At 44.5% G+C, this 23,991-nt stretch overlaps 3 protein-coding genes across 6 annotated transcripts in view; 2 read left to right on the forward strand and 1 right to left on the reverse strand.

Annotated features, from left to right (window-relative positions):
- The window catches only part of kank3 (KN motif and ankyrin repeat domains 3), a 59,785-nt gene extending 40,384 nt beyond the window's left edge, over window positions 1–19,401 (forward strand). For both annotated transcript variants that reach the window (XM_079505066.1, XM_079505067.1), the window contains 8 exons: window positions 534–636; window positions 1,724–1,957; window positions 2,988–3,078; window positions 4,035–4,254; window positions 6,562–6,704; window positions 10,399–10,599; window positions 15,318–15,419; window positions 17,820–19,401. In XM_079505066.1, the coding sequence (XP_079361192.1) occupies window positions 534–636; window positions 1,724–1,957; window positions 2,988–3,078; window positions 4,035–4,254; window positions 6,562–6,704; window positions 10,399–10,599; window positions 15,318–15,419; window positions 17,820–17,882 (1,157 nt within the window). In that variant the 3' untranslated portion in view covers window positions 17,883–19,401. The remainder of the gene's footprint in view (window positions 1–533; window positions 637–1,723; window positions 1,958–2,987; window positions 3,079–4,034; window positions 4,255–6,561; window positions 6,705–10,398; window positions 10,600–15,317; window positions 15,420–17,819) is intronic.
- Window positions 19,402–20,449: 1,048 nt separating this feature from the next.
- Window positions 20,450–22,000, reverse strand: LOC306927281 (polypeptide N-acetylgalactosaminyltransferase 1-like; the record flags this gene model as incomplete). Its single annotated transcript, XM_079506990.1, has 1 exon — window positions 20,450–22,000. One exon carries the CDS (start codon window positions 21,998–22,000, stop codon window positions 20,450–20,452), a length of 1,551 nt encoding a protein of 516 aa, XP_079363116.1.
- A 1,828-nt stretch (window positions 22,001–23,828) lies between these two features.
- ndufa7 (NADH:ubiquinone oxidoreductase subunit A7) overlaps window positions 23,829–23,991 on the forward strand; it is a 44,910-nt gene continuing 44,747 nt past the window's right edge. The window contains exon 1 of one of the 3 annotated variants that reach the window (XM_079505072.1): window positions 23,829–23,946. In XM_079505072.1, the coding sequence (XP_079361198.1) occupies window positions 23,896–23,946 (51 nt within the window). In that variant the 5' untranslated portion in view covers window positions 23,829–23,895. The remainder of the gene's footprint in view (window positions 23,947–23,991) is intronic. The other 2 variants (XM_079505071.1, XM_079505070.1) reach the window with 2 other exon arrangements.

Raw genomic sequence — 23,991 nt, forward strand, 5'->3', positions numbered from 1 at the left:
AAAGTAGGCTACTATACAACTATGTGCTTTATTTTGAAGCACTTAAACCCTATATAGTTCATAGTCTAGTTGCCCCCAGGGCTGTCTCGCCTATTCCACAATCTCCGAATGCCATATAGACAGTCTGGACTGTAACTACACCTTCTGAAAGCAGAGAAAGGAAGCTGCCATTTGTTTGTCATTTCCGTTCGTGAAAACATATTTTTTAAACATCTTTAAAATAGATTATTGCATTTCCATTTCTGATAAGCAGCGATTATTTTGATTTATATTAGGACAAATATACACGGCTGCAAAGACTGAACGGAAGGACGAGCTTCCTTTGCACAGACATTTGAAAATTGTGAGAGTCAACAGTCTGGCCAGAGAGACTACCCAGGGCTCCGCACTAGGCCCCCAAATGTTTTCCCTCTACACCAAACCTTTCTGGACCACATGGGTTCTGCTAATTTCTCAGAATGTTCTCCGAATAGGGCCGCTGGGGTTCATATGTCAATCCCTCCCATGCCCATGTGCATCCTCTGTGTCTGCAGGCATGTTGAAATCCATCATGAAGAGGAAGGATGGGAGTGACTCAGCGGAGAATCGAACCACCGGCAAGAAGAGCCTGCAGTTCGTGGGCATTCTCAACGGAGGGTGAGTAGCACTGTAGCAGGAAACCAACGTCAAAACAGTGAGGTTTCAATGAGCAGCCGGTCTATGTTACACGTTATCCCAGGGAATGTCACTTCTCTTAGGCCGCTGGAGGGTTTTTAGGCATTCTCCCTCACATTCCACTTACCGGTAATCCTTGTGTATCATGTATAAATGAGGTCGAATTCGTTCTACTGCTGTGCCACCAGAATGTGGAATAACCTACCAAAAGTCATAAATAGTGTGACTCCTTCTCCCTCCTTCAAAACCGCTCTAAAAGAGCACCTACAGGTGGATGGAATTTTAGCTGGCCCCTGTAAAAAGTCTAAGCCTATCACCGGAAGGTATTGTGACCATAAACAATGCATTTTATGTAGGCTGGCAGACATTTTCCAGCAACGTTGAAACTAAGCAAGCTCCCGACACACAACAACACATTGGGAAGTTTCTCAGCTTTTTACGGCCCTAGGAGAAGACAAGCTGTCTAGAAGAGGTTCTGCCTCTCTCTGTCTGTCTGTCATTATGTATTATTAAATAGTGCATTTATATACAGTAGCACCTTTATCCAAGGCGCTTTACATAGATTGTGCATTACATTCACCCATTCACACCGATGCCGGAGGAAACCATGCAAGGTACCAACCTGCACATCGGGAGCAATTAGGGGTTCAGACTTCAGAGTCTTGCTCAAGGACTTCAACACTAACTCTGGGGGTTTGAACTGGGAACCTTGCCGTTCCCATCCAGTCACTCTACCCTTGAGCATGTGGAACAATGTTCATCCATTTTCAAACATTTTCCCAAATTAGCAGAAATAGCTGATCTGCAAGCTTGCTTGTAGATCAGCTATTTCTGGAGAAAAAAAAGTATACAATTATTAAATGTGTCAATAATTTCTTAGTATATTTAAGTTATTTGTCATATCTGCCTTGTGCCAATTTGTGATATGAAGCAAATAAAAAAACCAAACCGAAAAAAACCCCACAATTAAATCGTAAATTGCAATTATTTGTGTGAGAATGAAGCGCCAACTTAAAATGTCTAATCGTGACAGCCCTATACTCGTGTATGTGTTGACTACCCTACCCAGGTATGAATCAACGTCCAGTGAGGAAGAGGAGGAGGAGGAAGAGGAGGTGGAGGGAGAGGGCAGTTCGTCGGGGGAGTGCTCGGAGGACAGCACGGAGGAGGACGAGGCGGCGCTGGAGGAGGAGACATCGGACGAGGAGCGCAACGTCAACCTAGACGAGAGCGACACGGACGAGGAGGCGCTGCGCGCCAACGCCGCCAAGGACGCCTCGGAGGACACCGCCGTCAAGGAGAAGTACGCACCTGAGTGTTCAGCACATCGTCACTGTTTAACGTTCATAATAAGGATATTAATAATAATATGTGCAATTTATGTGCCGCATTTCTGAGTACTCAAAGTCACTTTTACAACACTGAAATCAAAACAACTTTATTATGAACGAAAATAGATTAAAAAGTTAAAAACTAGAAAAGTAAGGCGGGATTACAGTAGGGAATGTGACTCTGAAAGGAGGGGTGCATACAGTACGTTGGTTAGACATACTAACAGTCCGAGTTCGACAACACCGTCGCTACCGACATGCGTGGCAGGTTACAACTAACCCGTGGCAGGTTAAAACTAACCCATGGCTTCCTGTGAGATTAGGTGAGTGAGTTCCTGTCACCCCCCAGGTTGGCATCACCCGGTTGATGCATTTTTATAAATCCTTTAGTGTTGGAGTTTTTTTGGGGGGGGAACACGTGATGTTCCGGTTGTATTCTCTCTGCAAGTCATAGCATCATTCATAGGTTGATGAGGAGCGCCATCTATAGGTCCATGGCAGTCAATCATTGGATCTGAGACAACGTAGATCTACGTTGTTGGCAGTCAATGTAGAAAGCTAGCTCTACCCAACAGAGTCTGTCTGTCTGTCTGTCTGTCTGTCTGTCTGTCTGTCTGTCTGTCTGTCTGTCTGTCTGTGAACATAGAGGGCACAACAGCTGTTGTTCATCTCGTTTCAATATAAGAACTTAAACATTATACAAACATGTTTACCGTAGCTCAGCATCATCTATCGAACTTTAGCTAAGTTGGCATATGCATTATATTTGTATTTGTAAGATGATCGGATCATCCTTGAGAGAACATCTTGTAAACGCTGGGCAGCCTATTATTATGTTGTGCCGTCACTGCATAGCTTCCAACGCAAAAAACAGACATGCAAGCCATAAACGCACTGCGTCATCGTGTGTCGACTAGATCTGTGTAGATCTGTGAAGGTGTATGACTGACTGTAAGTAGCAGATATTAAATATCTAACCTCCTCTTGTCATGTTTGTGTCAGGTTTGAGTTGAGCGCTAAAATGCGTGAAGCGTGTCTCATCCTGAAGAACCACCTGAACGATGACGTGAAAACACTGAAGAGCAAAGAAGTGGTGAGTGTCATGTTTACCTACTGATCTGATTCACTTCACTGTCCTTATACTTGACAGTCTATAATGGGAGATGATTGATTGATTGATTGATTGATTGATTGATTGATTGATTGATTGAAATATTTATTAACAGTTTGCAGAATTACAGTACATTTCAAGCACAAACTCAATACAAAGACTGTTAACTGTGAGTGGATGACCCAATTAAGCATTACACTTGTTCAATTCATCAAAACATTTAGAGACGTACAAATAGACACTTCTATATAGTCAAAGAACAGAACAGGAATTCATCATAAAGGAGGTAAAAAGGGAAAAGAAACATATACAGTGAGGGGAAAAAGGGGTGAATCGATAGTTGGTTCACCTTATCGGTTGATCATTTATTATTTGATAAGCGGTGATTTTCCAGTGGAACCAGAGAGTGTGAGTGGCATCGCTACTTTTGATATTTTTGTGTGACGCTGTAGTGTGATCAAATAGGAGCGTTCACAAACAAGAAAATTACACAGTCATAACTGCCAGGTGCAACAAGCTCTTGTAGCGCCCGTTTTCGTTCATTTCCAACATTCTCACCACAACACAAGCACATTGAGTTGGTTGGTTCACTCACCTAGGTCGCTAGGAGGCGCAGACAATCATGACTAGGTCGCTAGGAATGTCGCTAGGAGGCAGACAATCATGACTAGGCCGCTAGGAATGTCGCTAGGAGGCAGACAATCATGACTAGGCCGCTAGGAATGTCGCTAGGAGGCAGACAATCATGACTAGGTCGTGTTTAGAGTCGTCACTCGTCAGTAGTGGTTCTTGCAAATGTAGGCCAGACTGCTTCGCACTTGGCAAAATAACGTACTGTATTTGTATTGTATGCAATGTTTTATCTGTGTATAGGACCCCCTGTAAAATGAGATGCATCTCAATAAATGCTGACAACATTCTGACCACTGTTTCCCCAGCTCTCCAGTACGCACCTGGTCCAGTTGGAGTGGTTCCGTATCTCCAGCGCTAAGATGGCGCAGCCGTCGCGTGTGTCCGACTACCTGATGGCGTTCTCCGAGGTGTCGGCCGTGCTGCTGCAGCACGTGGTCAACATGACGGACGGCAACGGCAACACCGCGCTGCACTACAGCGTCTCCCACTCCAACTTCACTGTGGTGGGACTGCTGCTCGACACAGGTCAGCTCAGAGTGCCATTACACCTAGTTAGTTAACTTCACTGTGGTGGGACTGCTGCTGGACACAGGTCAGCTCAGAGTGCCATTACACCTAGTTAGTTAACTTCACTGTGGTGGGACTGCTGTTGGACACAGGTCAGCTCAGAGTGCCATTACACCTAGTTAGTTAACTTCACTGTGGTGGGACTGCTGCTGGACACAGGTCAGCTCAGAGTGCCATTACACCTAGTTAGTTAACTTCACTGTGGTGGGACTGCTGCTGGACACAGGTCAGCTCAGAGTGCCATTACACCTAGTTAGTTAACTTCACTGTGGTGGGACTGCTGCTGGACACAGGTCAGCTCAGAGTGCCATTACACCTAGTTAGTTAACTTCACTGTGGTGGGACTGCTGCTCGACACAGGTCAGCTCAGAGTGCCATTACACCTAGTTAGTTAACTTCACTGTGGTGGGACTGCTGCTGGACACAGGTCAGCTCAGAGTGCCATTACACCTAGTTAGTTAACTTCACTGTGGTGGGACTGCTGCTGGACACAGGTCAGCTCAGGGTGCCATTACACCTAGTTAGTTAACTTCACTGTGGTGGGACTGCTGCTGGACACAGGTCAGCTCAGAGACACCGCTGTAGTTAGTTAACTTCACTGTGGTGGGACTGCTGCTGGACACAGGTCAGCTCAGAGACACCGCTGTTACACCTAGTTAGTTAACTTCACTGTGGTGGGACTGCTGCCCGTCACCTGACACAGGTCAGCAAGGAGATCACAGTGAAATTGCAATTGGCAACTCCGTACATACAAGCCTAGAGACCCCCAAAATCCGTACATATTATACTACTACTCTTGTATTGTATGTGCGGAGTTGCCAATCCGTACTATTTCGCCGTGTTTGGGTGAGTTCGGGTTTGACATTATTCACGATTCTGTGCTATTGGGTTACAACTCAGACGGGGCTGAGTCGGCTCTACCGAAGTTCGTAACGTTCGACATGGAAACTTGCGTGCTTTAGCGTGCTCTGTGGTGTCTCTCGTGGCTCAAGTTCAGTTCCCCTCCGTCACAGTCTATGGGGAGGATGTCAGTGTAATATGTATGGATTTGGGGGTTTTCTAGGTGTCTATGTACGGAAATGCCAATCCGTGCTATTTCACCGTGTTTGGGTGAGACCGGGTTGGCTGTTACACCTAGTTAGGGAAAGTTTGCCAAATTTGTGACCAATCTGCAAAATTAATGCTTACCAATAGCTTTCTTCACAAATGTGTTCATAAAGGTGTCTACTATTACCTCTCAATTTGTTCCAATCCAACTCCCTTTGGCTAACTTTCCCTAACTAACCAGTACTATTACACCAGCAATCTGGTGTAATAGTACTTCAAAAATAGAAGGAAAAACAGCGCCCTCTGCTGTTTGTTTCCTTTGAATTAGCCTCTGGGGGGCGGTGCCCAATAGAATATGGATAACGGGATGTTGGCCCGTTTGGTCCCCTCAGCCCTCCTCTTCCTGTGGGACGCCTTGATGTTTTCATTCCCACTAACAACAATGTATGCACGTTCTGAATGCCCCTGCTGTGCTCAGTAGTGCAGCTCGAAATCTGTTCTTGAGAGATTATTACACCAGTGGTTAGGGCTGGGCAGAATGACCAGGTACTTTAGCTCTTGCACCACCCAGAAACCCATGAATCATGAATCACATCTCCTTGCTATACTGTAACTATAAAGCTGTCATTACAGTCATAGAAGTGATTGACCAACCATTATATTTCCTATCTGCATTCCATGCATTCCCCCGTGCTGTGAAAGTCATTAGGCCAGATTTTGTACACATGTCAGTGAGTACTCACACTACACTGTATTCTAATTTCTGCTGGCTTCTGGCCAAACAGATTAAATCCCACTACACTATTATCTTAAATCAACATGTTGCCTTTGAACAAATTTGCTCAGGAGTGTATAGGAGGACATCACAGGTATGTGGGAGTAAATAAGTAAGTCTGTCTGTAAATGTGAGTGACAAAGAGTCAGTCGTAGTGAGTGCTCGACCATATGTTAATGATTGTATCTAGTCAAGCCCTGTATAAAAACCTTAAATGTTAGTATATCCAAGAACGAATGGTGTTTTTATAACAAACAGACATATATGACAAACGGATACAAATAGAAACAAAAACAGAACAACAGACACTCTTGCTCTCATACTCGCACAGCCCAAATTCTGCCCTCTTCTCTGTTTCCTCAAACAACCACATTATGGTAGACGGACGTAGAAAGGTAAACCACTGTTCTTTCATCTTTGACCGTGTCCCTCGCTCCCTGCAGGCGTGTGCTGCGTGGACAAGCAGAACAAGGCCGGCTACACGGCCATCATGCTGGCGGCACTCTCGGCGGTGAAGGAGGACGACGACATGGCTGTGGTGAAGAAGCTCTTCAGCCAGGGCAACGTCAACGCCAAGGCCAGCCAGGCGAGTAGTACACTTTCAAAGGGCTTTATTGGCATGAGAAAACATACGTTTACATTGCCATACAGAAAGAACAATACAACAATACAGCAATACAATCAAAACAAAGATGATGTACATTTGAAAGTCAGAATCTTCAATAGATCAATTTCTATGTACCAAGATCACTCGATGCAGGTATAGTGCAGGAATACACACAATGATTAGTCTTTAGGGTGGTTGTGTTCCATTTGATATCCTTCTCCTATCACAGCAACTCACAAATCTTGCTGCTGTGTTTGCACATTGTTGTACTTCGCCCAGCAGATATGGGAGTTTTTTGTCATTGGTCATGTTTTCAAAATCTCTGTGTGTGGTTGTAATCTGTGGGAAGTATGTGTCTCTGATGTCTTGGTACAATGGACAGATGGTTAGGAAGTGTAGCTCGGTTTCCACTTAATTTTGTGTGCAGTGGGTGCATAGTCTGTCTTCTCTCGGGATACAGGTCTGCCTATGACGGCCTTTCTCGATCGCGAGACTGTGCTCACTGAGTCTGTACCTAGTTAAGATTTGTCTTTGTTAGTACACAGTCACCTCAACGTCATCCCTGCTCGTCACATCACAAGGCTTTCATTCTGTAGCGGCTTGGAATGTTATCAGATGATTTAATGTCCGTCATCAGCCCTTATCAACAGCATGCAATGCAGCCACTATGGACATTACCACATGCTGACGTTGTTGTCAGCCATTTTCCGACGTGGCGTTGGTCGCGTTGTCTGACTATTATTAACCGTAAACCTATGTTTCTATGTCAGTGGTTCTCAAACTATTTCATGTCAAGGACCCCCAGAGTTATCGGTATTTGGCCGCGGACCCCCATCTGAACATAATGCTGTTTCAGGGACCCCCAAGAAGCAATTTCTTTAGTTAAAAACCATCCCTCCAAAATAATATATATTCAAAGATTTGCACAGGTTTTCAAGATTTTTCCAAAATAGCAGATCTACAAGCTCATAGCGCGGCACTCTGTGCCAGCTACAGTTTTAAATAATGGATAACGTGGTTAAAAGCTAAGGTGACACAGATGCGTTCCAGAGGTCTTAACCTCTTTAACCACTTAACCACTCTATTCTTAGTAAAGAACAGTTTTTTCATCTACTCCAATGTCCAAAAATAGCGTATCTACGTGCTCACAACGCACTGTGGTGCGTTGTGAGCATGTAGATTTGCTATCTTTTGGAGAAACGGTACAACCTCAATGCAACCTCAATGTTGTGCTCAGTCTAAATGTGTTTTTCCCCCCATGAAAAATGATCCTGGAGCTCTAACAATTTCCACTTGCGTGGACATTATTTATCCATGATTTACATTGTATTCCGTTCTGGTAATGACTCCTGTTGGCTTGTTCTTGAGTACATGACTCCCAAGAGACTGAACTCAGCCAGTCAGAATGACTGTACCTCCGGTGTACTCAGTGTGCAAGGAATGGAGGAATGCTGCTTCTCAAAGTGGGATCTGGGTGATCCAGGGACCCCCGGGGGTCCTTGAGGGGGTTCCAGGAGGTCCAAAATAAGTGATTAACTTCAATATAATTTCATCAGCAAGAAGATAATCCAAAGAGAGAATATGTACTGTCTAAGAATGATCATAGGTTTCTCTCTCCCCACCTACATACTGTACAGTACAGTGGCATTCTGTTCTTAATCTAATCCAAGTTCAAAAGTGGGAGAATAGTTACATTTTGTGATAAATAAGCTTTTGGTACAGACCGCTTTAATCGACTGATCACGGCCACTGACAAATGCAGAGCTACTTTGGTCTGATGGTCTGGATCATGGATGTATTTCCTCTCTATGCTCCGCTGTCGGCCACAGAGGATGTCATACACCCACACCCGAGTCTGACTGACTACCACCAGCATCCCTCCTGCTTTTATCACTAAAAATAAAAGCGAGTGCAGGATACTTGTTATAGGATATTTGGCTGAAATACAGACGAAAATTCAGACAAACGCAGCGCCGCTAGTCTGAGCTGATGATGTTATGTAAACAACATTCACATTACACAACCCTTGCTATTTTCATTTTCAGCGCTCTAGGCAGTGCCTTCTTTCTTCATAAAAGGCAGATATTGTGAACACTCAGGCCTGGATTAACGGCATGGGCTCGCTGGGCTGCAGGCCTGGGGCACAAAGCTCCGGGGGGCACAAAACCCCTCAGAGTTCCAAACGATTATGCTTCTTTTCCTGCTTTCTCTATCCCATGTCTGCCTTGTGCCTCGGTACCTGACACTCGAGGCCCACCCTTGAGTGTCAGATGATGGCAGTTGTGCACATTTCGGAGATGTGTGCAAGAAGACGTTGCTCTTCGCGGACGTCTTTCAAAAGCTTAGAAAGAAGAGCTTCTGAATGACTCAATGAATCAGTAGATTATCTTTGCTGGTGCTACTATGGGTACATACATAGCTGAGCGAGGCCACCAGGGAAATAGTGTCCCTGGTTCGCGTCCCACCCCAGGTGTACTGTATGTGTCGACATGTCCCTGGGCAAGACACTAGGCCAGGGGTTCCCAAACTTTTTTGGACCAGGTACCCCTTTTGGGGTAGACACTTTCAAGTGTCCTGACTCTTTTTGTTGTTTCTGCAGCATGCGTCCTGCTGTTACTGTTTGGGGTCACGACAGGTTGACTGATGTTGTAGTTTTAGTAATCATGTCAGCTATTGGCCCAAAGCAAACATGGGAGAAACACAATGAACAACACAAAAAATACGTTTATTGCGCAACTTGGCAGAAATGACCACGTAGATAAACCTAATTTTAATGTTAAAAAAAGTTTAATAATTTTTTTCTTTTTTTGGGGGGGAATTATTTCGGGTACCCCCTGGCTATGCGTCGCGGACCCCTAGACCCACTTTGGGAACCGCTGCACTAGGCAGTAGACACTAAAAAGTTTTACTCCGGCCCTGCTTGCACTATATCGATAGATTCTATATAGGAATGTCACGTGCAGGAATCTTATGACTTGTATCTCTCTAATGGCGTTGTGTAGCCTGTGTGTTTGGCCCGGGCGCCTGACAGCAGTGTGGAGTGCCAGGTCACAGGACTGTGATTTGTATTGCCTCTAGGGCTGCATCGCTGACTCTCAATCCAATTACGGTTGCTTTTTATTGTTGCTGGGAGAACAACAACGGACCGTGCAGATTTGTAACTGTGGTGTTAAGACGTTTTTTGGGAAGTTAAGTAGTTGGCAGATGTTGTAGACCAGTTATGTGGAAATGAACACACTGGTCTAACTTAACCATTTTCAACTTGCCGTCCTTGCCATTATCGGTGGAAACAAGAAGGAAGGGAAATCAAAACGATCTATACCAAAGTTAAAGTACAGTAGTTAACTGATTTTGATGCTATATATTCACTAATTAAGCTTGGGGACCCCTAGAACCCCCTCAAGGACCCCTTGGTGTTCCCCGGACCTCATACTGATGTACTGTATGGCATAAACTTTAGCAAAAAGAAAAAAAGCCACAAATGTTTTTGTTCCATATGTTTTGATTCCTCTGTATTAATATTTCTTAGAGGGTGTCATTTTGTTATTCTTCTGTACCTATACTGTACGTCTTGTATCTATACTGCCCTGTATCTGTAACGTTTTACTGCGGTCCTGTCTCTGGCGTCACAGGATCGATACAAGGTATCTCATCTCTCTGTGTTCCCATGCAGGCGGGCCAGACGGCGCTGATGCTAGCCGTTAGCCACGGCCGCCAGGAGATGGTGCGCGCGCTGCTGGACTGCGGAGCGGACGTGAACGTTCAGGATGACGAGGGCTCCACGGCCCTCATGTGTGCCAGCGAGCACGGCCGCGCCGAGATCGTATCGCTGCTGCTGGAGCAGCCGGGCTGTGACATATCCATCGTGGACAATGTAGGTGCCTGAACGTCTATGCCAGTGGTTTTACATCCTTTTTCATATCAAGGACCACACTATGTATTTGGTATTTGAGCCACGGACCACCATTTTGATGACATTTAGCCCCTCAGACCCAAAACTAGAGAACACGTTGGGTCTCGTTGGATAAGATTTTGTCCACAATTCTTTCCAGATTGATGTTGGTAGCATAGGAGAGGCAACAGATAACAATTCTTCTACAAATTAAGTAATGCAGTTTTAACAATAATTTAACTCTTGAGAGCGTAAAATGAAACCAAATGGACTCTTGAGAGTGTAAAATGAAATCAAATGGATCAAGGTCAAATCAAACCTCAAGAGTAAAATGAATGAAACTGGTCTATACCGCCGCCATTCTCAACCTGTGGTGGGCCGTGCGGATATTGCAAGTGGGCCTCCAAAATATTAGGCAAAACACAAAACACTATTCATGGTTCAATGTTCAATTATAATGAGCATTGATTAATGAGGACCAATTATATGAAAATAGGTGGAATGGATGAAGTCGTCCTTTAGGATTTCAAAAGTGTCATGGTATTTTTAGACTGACTGTCCTGTGTGTCCTGCCACAATGTCCTTCAGTAAGACACTGAACTCTTTGTCAGGTTTAACCACATCCAAGCAGGCCTTCCTATTTTTGGACAAATCAAATAAATAAATAAATCACAGTTTTAAAATAATAGCTAAAATAAGTTCACAGTGCGTTGTGTTGCAGTGGGCTTGTACATTTGCTATTTTCACTATTAAAGTCGTCCAACGCAATACATAGGTATAGGATCTCGCTCACAGACACTTTTGAGTGACTTCTGGGTATTATTGATAGAAGCATGCTTGTTGGATCTGTGACCTTTCTGTTACGAGACCCTCTATCTAAACATGAGGCAGCCTTTCTCTCAGTTTGTCTAAAGTATCTTGACTCTGTGAACATGTGTTTTACATTTTATGCCAATGGGACAGTGATTATTTGGGGGTTAGCTGAGGGTTAATTTGCAGCTATGCAGCTGTTGTGTCCCCATTTGTAACCACTTTCAACCTGCCCTTCCTATTTTGGACACGCCATTAAAGCAGAACGTTTTCAGAACTTTTCATTAAGAGCAGATCTACAAGCTCACACACAATGTGTGGACATTTTTATTTTTGGAAAACTTTGATCAAATTAATTGGAATTGGTTCCGCACTTTCAGACACGATATCAGTGGGCTGAGAGTCAGTGAAAACGGAATGGGCATTGGACCCAAAAACCCTTATCATCGGTCGTGCTCTAATGAAGTGGTTCTCAACCTGTGGGTTCGGAACCCCAGGGGGATCTCCACTTGATTAGATGGGGAGGGGTTGGGGGTTGGGGGGGGGGGGGGTTCCAGAGGACAGTGAAGTGACAATGTAAGGATTTTTAAGACCTATTTAATACCTCAAGAAAAGAAAAAAGACCTTATCAAAAGTAATCAACTATACTTTTTTTTAATAGACGATCTACAACCTTTTGTAGATTGGCTATTTTCACAATATCTATCTGTGGAACTGAACTAAATGTAATCAACCTACATTCCAAGGGCTCGTCAGGGTGGGGCGTACCCAGTTCAAATATACTTATATTATTTTTGGGGGGTCACAACCTGAAAAGGTTGAGAACCTCTGATCCTCTTCCTACTGCTGTCCTCCTTTAGCCACTTATGAAACCCTCTAAACTGGACTTAAGTTGGCTCTGACTTGTCTTGAAGGGTTAGGGTTTTCTGCCTACACCAAATCTCTTCTCCAGAAATAGCAAAAATGTTTTCATCTAATGCCCCCCCCAGAATAATGGATGCTGGGGTTCACGTGGTTAGTCTGGGATTCAACTTAAATATGCATTCAGGAAACGCCTCCTCCTTGGGGGGGGGGGGGGGGGGGGGGGGGGGCTATTTCCTCTCCTCTCCTCTCCTCTCCCCTCCTCTCCTCTCCTCTCCTCTCCTCTCCTCTCCTCTCCTCTCCTCTCCTCTCCTCTCCTCTCCTCTCCCCTCCCCTCCTCTCCTCTCCTCTCCTCTCCTCTCCTCTCCTCTCCTCTCCTCCCCTCTCCTCCCCTTTCCTCTTTCTCTCCTCTCCTGTCTTTTTTTTTCTTTTGGGGAGCGGGGGCACTCTGGCTAGACCTGGAGAGCCAGGGCCAAATGTCTTTCATCTGCCATCTTCTCTAATGAGTAGCGTTTTACAGGAAGAAATAGTCGCTGGACTGTTTACATGTCCCCAAGGGACAATTTTTTATCCCTGAGCCTCAGTTTGAGTGTGTTTACCATCAGTATACCCCCCTCAGCCTGGTCTGGTGTACTGTAATAGCACTGGGACTGTCTGCCCTGTAAAGGGAAACTGCCATAACTACCCCTGCTGCTGTGTTAATGTGAAATGTCAAAGGTTCATTGTGACTTTAGGTTTAGATTTCCCTATCAACAACACAATGACGTACATTTCAGGTGCAAAACGTTTTGGTGGGACAGAACGCAAGCTGCAGCAGAGCAGCTGTGCACCATTTCAACCGGATGGACCAAAGCAGCTTTCGCAAAAGTAAATTCTGACTTTCCCTCAGAAAGAGGAGAGAAGAGAAGACATGATCTGGAAAACCTGTCAGAGAATGTCACAGAAAAGACCTGTTTAGATCAGGGTTCCTCACACAACAAGACTTAAAAAACTTAAAAAAGTACATCATAAAATAATTTCTTAAGCACTATTTCAAAAAGTGCGAAAATAGCTGATATACAAGCTCATACATTTCTGAAACATTTGCCTTTTATTCTACGAAATATTCTGAAATTCTTTGATCACAAATGTTTTGCCTTTAATGCCTTTGATATCAAACCTTTCTCAACGGGCGCCTTGATGAGTATTTATTGCTTCGGTGGACTAAAGAGAGCATCCTGTTTAAACTGATGCTGGCTTTGATCAGAGGGAAGCCTTCATGTGTTCATGGACCTGTTTAGATTACCTCCGTCTCACTCTGTCTCTGTCACCTTCCTTGGTTTCTCTCTCATTGTGTTTCTCTTTCCTTCTTAATCATGATATGATATGATATAGTACTTTATTGTCAGTTCACACTGAAATTTGTCTTGCGACCCAGCAGCCAAGTATGCAGAACATATACACACATTTGACATAACACAAAGAACAAGACAATTTACATACATAAAGACATGAAGACAAGAGTAATATCCACCGCTTAGATTACCCCGTGGCTACACAACTCCTGATTAAGCCTCAAGGTCGACTGGTGGACAGTGGACCTCTTTAGTCTGACCTTATTGTATGCTGGTACACCATATCTCCTTCCTGAAGGTAGCAACCTATATTCTCCATACAACACATGCTTAGTATTTGAGGTGATATTCCTTGCTAACCTTAGGATGCTGTTATCATATGTGGATGTATAAAGTTTCTGAAGTGGTTGTCCAACAATCTTTGAACATGTTCAGTTGTTGCAGCAGTTGTGACTTTAGGGCTGCAAACAAACATCCATACCAGGTGGTACTACAGTACCACCAGGTGGGGGGGGACTAATCTTTGATTAGTTTGATCACAAATGTTTTGGGGAAAAATAATGAAAATTGAAAGTAATTGTAGGAACGGTAATTTTTTAATATATAATAGCAATATTTTGTCACCACTCACGAGTCACGACACATGAAAGACCATAGAACAGATTCTCTGGTCTGTCTGACGTCCACGGTGGAACATCTTCACTAAGGAAACACCGGGTTGTTTGAGGAACGAATCATAAAGTGGATCACAGCCTGTTTCCTGTCTTGTATCCTGGCTGGCAGTCCGTGTCACTTCCACTCCCCTCGTCCTGGCAGAGTAACGCCGCACCAAAGTGATTTTACAGTGGATCGGCCTGCATGTCCATTACAAAGGCCCTGCAGTCCACGCACGCACGCACGCACGCACGCACGCACGCACGCACGCACGCACGCACGCACGCAGACAGACAGACAGACAGACAGACAGACAGACAGACAGACAGACAGACAGACAGACAGACAGACAGACAGACAGACACAGACCCACGGATATCTGAGAGAGAGCACATCTGGCACAGGATGACTTGGCCATGCATGCGGCACATGGGTTAGATTTCAGCACAACACAGCTGGAGCCAGAGAGCGGGTGGGAAAAGGATTTGGAAATGATCCCCGCGTTTTCTTTTCACATGAAATGACTGCTCGATCGACTGCTAAATCACCAGATCTGTGAGGCGTACCGTGTGTTAAAGGCCCGGTCCATACGTCCTTACAGTAATACAGTACAAGCATTACAATAACATACATACTGAACAGCAGATATGGGCTCTACTGTTTTTGTTCAGTGAGACCGTACGGTTCCGCAACAGCACTCACAAGCTGAGTTTATGTTTCAAACAAACATACGAGCGCTGTGAAGACTGGCGGAATGCTTCGCCATGTTTTGGATTTGCACAGATCGGGCCTTTAATATCAAACCTTTCTCAACAGGCGCCTTGATGAGTATTTATTGCTTCGGTGGACTAAACAGAGCATCCTGTTTAAACTGATGCTGGCTTTGATCAGAGGGAAGCCTTCATGTGTTCATGGACCTGTTTAGGTTTCCTCCGTCTCGCTCTGTCTCTGTCACCTTCCTTGGTTTCTCTGTCATTGTGTCTCTCTTTCCTTCTTAATCTCTGTGTCTCTCTCTCTCCCTCTCTCTCTCTCATATTGCAGGATGGCAGTAACGCGCTGTCCATCGCTCTGGAGGCGTCCCACAATGATACAGCTGTGCTGCTCTACGCTCATATGAACTATGCCAAGACCCAGGCAGCTGTGGTGAGTCCTACCTCCTCTCCTCTCCTCTCCTCCGGGCACGTGCACACATAGACATCAAAGGGGGCATCAAAGCCCCTGCCCTTTTACCCGTCTGTAAAACAACTGCCCTTTCCAGATCACGAATGCAGCATTTACTATGGTGAAAGAAATGCAAATTATATGCCACTCCTTTCCATGCCATACCGGAAGGCAGCATTCAGGAGAATCGCTTTTTTCCAAAGTCTCCTGAACTTGAACGCAGCATTTCGGTTGCACCCCGAAAACAGCCGATCTACAAGCTCTCAACACGTTGCAGCGTGACACATTGAGAGCTTGTAGATCTGCTACTTTTGCTATTTTTGTCCAAAAGTGCCCTCTTACAGGATTTCAGGCTCAGCCCCTGCCTCTTTGTACGTCCCTCCTCTCCTCTCCTCTCCTCTCCTGGGTCTCCTCCTGGGTCTTTTGGAATGAATTTCGGAAGTTTCATTTGATTTCAATATGGAACAAATTATTGTATAATCTTTGATTTGCTCAAATTCCATTTGCATAGTGACAGCTGGGATTATAATAGTAAATTCACAATTCTCTGGACTAGACACAAAATGTGGATAGAACGGTGATAGCTGTTTTTCATATTTGGTGAAAGCGTCACCTGTTTTTTTTTTATTGTCATTTGGTAATGTTGCAACAGCACAATGGTTTTAGTGGTTGGACTGCCCTCTAGTGGACAGGAAGCACATATTTGTAGACTGAAGTTTGCCTAGGCGATGGTATATGACTATAAATACATGGTAATATGCTACATGTGGACATTAAAAAAGTGAATATATTTGAAATATTTTAATTGAGTTAAAGGGGAGATTGACAGCCCTCCCCTCCCCTCCTTCTCAGTCAGACAGACAGACAGACAGACAGACAGACAGACAGACAGACAGACAGACAGACAGACAGACAGACAGACAGACAGACAGACAGCTGGAGCCTTGAATCCAGTACAGGTCAGCTTTAACAACATACAGTATCTGTATCAGGGTTCTATTTGAAGTGGGTACTGTCAGTTCCATGGCTGTGCTCCAGTATTCAGTGTGTGGGTGGAATGCACACCAGAGTGACCAGACTTGAGACGTGGTGGTGACACACCTACATATTACATACTACTGTATCATGTGGGTGGCCTATTTTAAGGCCATTTACTGCTGAAACGTTTATTATAATATGTTCTATTCATTTGAGAAGGAACATGTTCAGATTTCACATGAATTTGGTAATTTTTTACAAAACGCATACAGTTAACAGCTCTCCAGATCAGTGGTGTATCATCTTTGGACTGTATTCTGTGAGATATGGATGTAGCTTGTGTAGCATTGTTTGATCAATTGATTGATTGATTGATTGTTTGATTAATTGATTGATTGATTGATTGATTGATTGATTGAAATACAGTTAAATACAAGGTCTGCTAAGAGGATTTAAAACCCAAGAAGGCCTATGGCTTGTTTCCATTGGGGTCTATTGGGTAAACGTGATTGATGGAGCTCCCTCTGGTGTTGTGATTTTTGATTTCATGTTAAATGTCTGTTACAGGCAGGGGTAAAGGAAAGACAGTATATGAAGTTGTGTTTGAGTCCTCTGTGCAATTTAATACCCTTAAAGGGAAACCTTCTTCACTGGCTGTGTTTTGCGAGCACCTTCAGAAAGAGCTCCTTTTTAGAACGTTGCAAAGAAAAATCACAGTGGACTGAATTGCCTCTTTGCAGGTCGGCTGATAGCCCGATTGACCACTCCCTCTTGAAAACATTTCATGGCAGAATTAAATGAAATGTTTTCCAGAAGGAGTGGTTAACCAGGCCTGTCGGCTGATTGAGTTGCAAGAGATTGAATAACTGGTCAAACAAGTGGCTGCGCATTACTGCTACCATAAACGCATTACTGATCACACAAATCGGCCATTGTAAAATTGTAGATGTTGCCCCCATGCCATGGATCCCGTATCCCGCAGGGACTGTGACAATACCATTGCCATGGAAACTGTAAACAGTCTCTAATCATTGCTTTGGTGTGGACTGTCCAGTTTTAGAATGGTGTGGGAATTCTGTTGCAAGTTTCAACTCCTCTCATCATAAATCTTTGGTCTGAACTAGGCTTAAAGACAAAACTAATTGGGAACTGCGGTACTGCGAGTCCTCGCAGTCCAACGATAGGCTTCATGTTAAAAAACAAACGGCAAAGTCACGCAGTCATACAGTATTTAATATCTGAGATCGTAAGGAACTGGCTGATGACTGAACAATAACACAACATTCCACCACCACTTGCTGGAATGTTGTTATGTTGTCACTCTGAGGAATAACAACATAACATTTGTTGGAATCAATTGGTCAGTTAAAACTTGAAATATCCTTTGCCTTTTTTGCATTTTAGGGAAGCCCAAAGGCCCACCCAAGAAGTCCGACCAGCCCACACAAGACGTGGCCCGCAGAGTGACAGTACAAATGGAGATGGACAAACAAACATAACTGGAACTGAGCGCTAATGAGCTCCACTGGAATTTATGTTGTCTTCTTAAATATACATGTATTTATATCATGGGCCTATGGCCTACATTTACTGTATTTGTATTGTCAATATAAGAGCATTATTTTTCCATGGATGCCTTTGAACATTTATGTATACTTGACTAATGTTGCGTCCCTAACATTTCTCTTAATAAGGTCCGATCTGACGGACCTGTTTTTTCTAGTATTTGAAAAATGAGACCTTGTTGCATTTATTTGCACTCATGTAATGTGTTTCAAAAGGCTCATTCCTACGACAGTACTGAGGCCAACGTCTTGTGTCAACGCTTATTATTTTTATTATTTTTTATTTCCATTAGCAATGGACCTGGAAACACCAGTAGGAAGCAGGGCTGCAACTATCGATTACTTTTTCAATCAATGTTTTTGGTATATAAACAAATCAAAATAATCTTTTTTTAAATGATCACTTATATTGATTAGTTTGATAAACTGTTGCACCCATAGGAAGTCCCTTAAAAATATCTGGGGACGGCACTGTTGTATTAGTCATGAGACCATAGCAAATGACTAATGACAAGTTGACAGTTGTACAGTACATAGAAAAGTAATGGCATGTACAGTAGGTATCTGAAAGGCGTGTGTGTGTGTGTGTGTGTGTGTGTGTGTGTGTGTGTGTGTGTGTGTGTGTGTGTGTGTGTGTGTGTGTGTGTGTGTGTGTGTGTGTGTGTGTGTGTGTGTGTGTGTGTGTGTGTGTGTGTGTGTGTGTGTGTGTGTGTGGTTTGAGATTGGTCTCAAACCAAGCCACAGCAAAACGTCAGGCAAACAACTGAAAAGTGTTCATGTGCTCGTAGCGTATAGATGGAGCGGAATGAGGTAAAATGTACAATGATCTGAAAGTGATCAGCCTTAATATCACCATTTCTGAGCAAAGTTTCAATAGGATTATGTCTTGACCAGATCCCTAGTCAGGAATTGAAATTTCTCCACCACAGGGCCTAAAACAAACAACGAATGCCTACGTTCGTTAGATGCCAGATCTGTGGGTCTGATGCAATATCTATTCCTAGAGTCCTAGACCACAGAGTGGCGATGTTTTGACCAATGTTTTGTGGGGGGGAAAAGTGCAAGTAAATATAAATTATATACACGTAATCTGAACTTTGTTTACGGTAACCACTTAAGCCCTCTTAATAGAGAATTACGCTCACAGCTCGATATATCGGCTGTGATAAATCTATATATCAGTCGGGCTCTGGTTCAACCGGTTCCGTGCCAAACTGTGTGCAAATGGTTGGACGGGTTCTTAGACGTGTCGTATGGTCTCGTGGGAAAATCTCTCCAAGCGTTTCTCTTTAGTCCATCTTGCCCCAACTAACCACCCTGTCAGTGTCCACAGCGTAACAGTTCAAATCTGCACTAATGGTCTATGCATTGTATATTCATGTATCTATTTTCATATCTGAAATAAACTTGTATTTACATAAGAGCTGCATAGTGTCTGTACTGTAAGTATACATGTGTGTTGCTATGTCATGTTCCTATATGTTTTGACAATGGTGGAAAAAGTACTCACATCTTGTATTAAAGTAAAAGTTTCAATACCACAATGTAGAAATGCAAAGGCATAAATTATACTTAAAGTACCAAAGGTAAAGGTACTCATTATGCAAAATGTCCCATTTCACAAGTTTTCAAATGTATTAAAATCTTTAGAAAATAGCAGATCAAAGCTCTATAGGTCTAAAGTGCTTAATGTATGTTTTATAATAATAATCCATTGTAGCATCTATAGACGCCATACATTGATTGACCACTGTACTGTAGATCACTGTACTGCATCTCAACCTAACACAAAGTGTATTTATAGTACATTTAAAATGACCAGGTCACCCAAAGTGCTGTACAGGTTCAAATACAATTGAAATTAAAACAAAAACAAAAATGAATATCATGGACTGCCAGGCTCAGCTGTCACTAAAGACCAGGCAGAAGGAATTTGTCTTTAATACAGATTGACAAATATCCATTGACAGGGCAGCTCTGGTGTGTATGGGGCTATAGGGGCAAGATATTTCACAGCCTGGGGGGGCTCTGGAACAGCTTGCCTTGCCCTCAGTGGGAGGAAGTTGCTGCGAATAGGCCTATCCCTTAAATTGAGTGGTGTAAACCACTCCTACAACTGGCTTTGTTAGTTTACGTGTCTGTCCGTACCAAAAAAATGAGCATGGTTGCTATGGTCACCCAGTTCACACGGGTGTGATTTCATTACGTCAGACATTACGTCAGACCACAGCTGATCAGTCTATATAAGACCTTACACCACTCAGTTCACACGGGTGTGATTTTTAGACTATTTGTGTCTAGATCGGTGGTTCTCAAAGTGGGGTGTGTGTGTGTGTGTGTGTGTGTGTGTGTGTGTGTGTGTGTGTGTGTGTGTGTGTGTGTGTGTGTGTGTGTGTGTGTGTGTGTGTGTGTGTGTGTGTGTGTGTGTGTGTGTGTGTGTGTGTGTGTGTGTGTGTGTGTGTGTGCTGATCAGAGGGAGATCTCTGGCAGTGTAGCATTGTGGAGCAGCCACTGTTGGGAGTATGAGTGCCTACAGTCTCTCATACTGGGTGCCTTCCTGTTTTTACCCCTCGCCTTGTCCAGACACTGGTTAGTGGCGACGTGGATCAGGGACAGCTTTTCAGGATCGTAGTCCCACATCTGGTTGCCTTTCTCGAGGTGACACGTGATCATCATGACGGGCCCGCCTCGTTTGGCCACGTCCAGACACAGGCTGTCCGTCTTTATCTCCTTGTCGGCCGTGTAGGAGAATATCTGGTTGCCTCCTTGGCCGTGGCAATTGGCGATGCCTACCTTCTTGTTGGCCTTGCGGCCCCTGGTGTCCAGACACTTATCGGTGTCAACGTTACGGACCTCTCCAAGCGAGTAGTAGTGTCTGGGGATCGCGTCTGGGTAGACCGTCTCCAGATACCAGCTGAATGGTTTACACTGGAGCTTCCGTCTCAGTGCCAAACGAGACGTGATGTTGCCGTAGTCTACCCTGGCCATCTCCGGAGAGACAGTGAAGAAGAAGTCTTTGAACTCATCCATCCAGACCTCCACCAAGCGCCGGCTGTTCTTGTGGATGACATGTGACCTTCCTCCGGGGAACGTGTAGGGCGCGGCCTTCCTGAACACGTGGCCGACGTGAGAGCACGCCGCGATCTCCAGCGTACCGCCGCACTGCCAAATCCGAAAGGACATCTCCAAGTTCTCCCCTCCCCATATGTCCATGCCTGCGTCATATGTGCCAATCTCCTGGAAATAATCTCTGTCTATGGAGAACAAGCCGCCTGCCATGGTAGGAGTCCGAAAGGGAAGCGTGAGGTCTCCTTTGCGGCGCTCCATCTCTTTCTTAGGTATGGGCACCCAATTGAAGTGAAGGTTCCAGCTGAAACCCCCGAGTTGTACGTCCGAGCCAGCATACGCAAACGTATCGTCACTGATCACGTCGATGGCGGGGCTCACCACAGTCCTCTTGTTCGGCCCGACGCGGGCCAGCAGTGGTTCTAGCCACCCTGTTGTGCATTCACAATGAGCATCCAGAAAGGTGATCACCTGTCCAGTGGAGACGGACGCTCCTTTGAGGCGCGCACGTATGAGCCCGGACCTCTGCTCCATCCTCACCACTCTCACTGGGACCTCCAGCTTGCTCACGTACTCGTCCAACGGAAGCTTCAGGAAATCCATCTGGCTGGCATCGTCCACGAGGACGATCTCCTCCAGCAGTGCGCGTGGTGAGCGGTCAATGACCGAGTGGACGGTACGCAGCAGCGTGCTCCACGCCTCGTTGTGGAACACGATCACCACGCTGGTGCGCGGAAGGTCGTTTGGATAGATCATGTTCTTACACCCTTCCGGTCGGACGTCGGGCAGGGTCCGGTTGAGAGCGATCATATCCGAGGCCATGAGGTTGAACTCGTTGATCTTGAACATCTCCTTCATCTTCTTCTCGTCCTTCTTGGGAATAATCACCGGCGTGCCTCCCTCACCAGGGCCGTCCTTGTTGAGGTAGAGCAGGACGAATGAGATGTCCAGCATCACCCACAATGCAGTGGTGACAAGCACCGCCTTAGAGTGGGAAAGCCTTCGCATCTGTAACATGAACCCAGGGATGAGCTGGTGTTGGACAAATGATTTGTAAGTGATGAGTCTTGGTGTAGCCATTACTGGAGGAGCGATGTCTGTCAAAACGTGACATCACAGTAGGGATCCATTGAAATGCTGCTGTGAATGTGGGGTCCTGCAGGAGCTGACATATTGTACTAAGAAACGAGGACAAGAAGTCCTCCGTTTTCAGCGACAAGACTACCGCTTTCACAGTTTAAAGCCGAGGTCATACCATGCAGTATATTGTCTTTCTGTGTCTATGTCTGTGGTGGGTGTGTGTGCAGATATGCTTATGGAATAAACATGCCTGACATCAGTGCAAAACTGTCATATGATGTGCCCATAAATGGACTGGAAATGCCCGACGTCAGCACAAATCGGCATTGTTCGTCACCGTTTTTTGTTGTGTGAGACTCGTTACATCCTGCTCGGGGGATGAATATAAAAAAAGTATTTAGTTCTCACTTGCATCTTTCATTCAAATGTGGCACAATAATTAATTTATAAATGGAAGGTTAAAACAACTCAATAAACAACTTGGAAAGGAGCCAGCTTAGGTGGTTCGGGCATCTGGTTAGGATGCCTCTCGGGCGTCTCCCTAGGGAGGTCCTCGAGGCACGTCCCACTGGGAGGAGACCCTGGGGCAGACCAAGGCGCAGTTGGAGGAAACACATCGACTCACTGTCCTTTGAACGTCTCGGGATCCCCCAGGAGGAAGTCACTAATGTTGCTCTGGAGAGGGACGTCTGGAACACTCTAGTGGAGCTGTTGCCCCCACGACCCGACTACGGATAAGCGGTTGAAGATGGATGGATGGATGAAACAACTAAAACAAATAAAACAGCCATTCAAATCAAACTGATGGCAGGTAAAAATATAATAATAATCTTGTGAATTTAGGTATTTAGTTATTTCTACAATTTCCACAAGGCATTGCAACCGCAATGTGTATTTTTGAGAAAGAGATTAGCTAATTAGTTTACCATCCATCTAAATTCTACAAGGTTAAGTATTTCGTTCTCACTTGCATCTTGCATGCTTCTGTGGCACCAGAGCGGTGTCAGTGATTTGTAAGCATATGGTTTGGAGTTAAAGACCACCATTAGGGACATTTTAATTCTCTATCCAAACTACAAGCATGGGGGCGAGCAGCACTTCTAAAAATAGGATTTTAGCTTTGGTCAATTGATTAACTCCCCTACTTCTCAAAATACCGGTAGTTATTAATCTGGCTGATTAACCTATAGCTGATGCAAGGTTACACTATTGCGTGTGTTCGTGCAAGAGTGAAATAATGATGCATGAGATGAAGAGAGTTAATACTTTCATCTCAATACAATGAATCATTGCCTGGGGAAAAAATTACATTATTGAATATAACAGAAAGAGCAACTAGCTGATCCAAGGTTAGGCTACTTTTGTAACTTGTGGCTTTTGCATGGCAGCAACCCTCACTCAATGTTCCTTTCCCTAGTATGCCAGCATGCACTTAATCACAATCACACACTGTCTGTTATTTTGTATAGCCTAATAATAGTAATACTCCTATGCATATTGTTCCTTGCATTTTAGAGATTGTGTTAATACAATGTTGTTGTTACACTATAGGATAGCCTATATGCATTTATGTGCCCACGGTATTTTTGGAAATGTTATTCAACTGGACTATTTGGGATGGTAAATCACATATACTTTAGCCTATTTCATGTACTGTAGCCTACCCGTAGATCGATCCATGCTATTATACTCCTGTCCACCAGAGGTCAGTAATGTGCTGAGAAAGTCGTTTTAACAGAGCGGTGTCCTTCACAATCACAACAGCAAACATGGCGACTGCTACTAAAATCATTCAGAGGCTCCGAAATTTATTGTCCGGGGTAAGATATATTATTATATTTACAAATCGTAGACACACTTCACAC

The sequence above is a fragment of the Electrona antarctica genome (genome assembly GCF_951216825.1).
Source record: "Electrona antarctica genome assembly, chromosome: 7".
Lineage (NCBI taxonomy): Eukaryota > Metazoa > Chordata > Actinopteri > Myctophiformes > Myctophidae > Electrona > Electrona antarctica.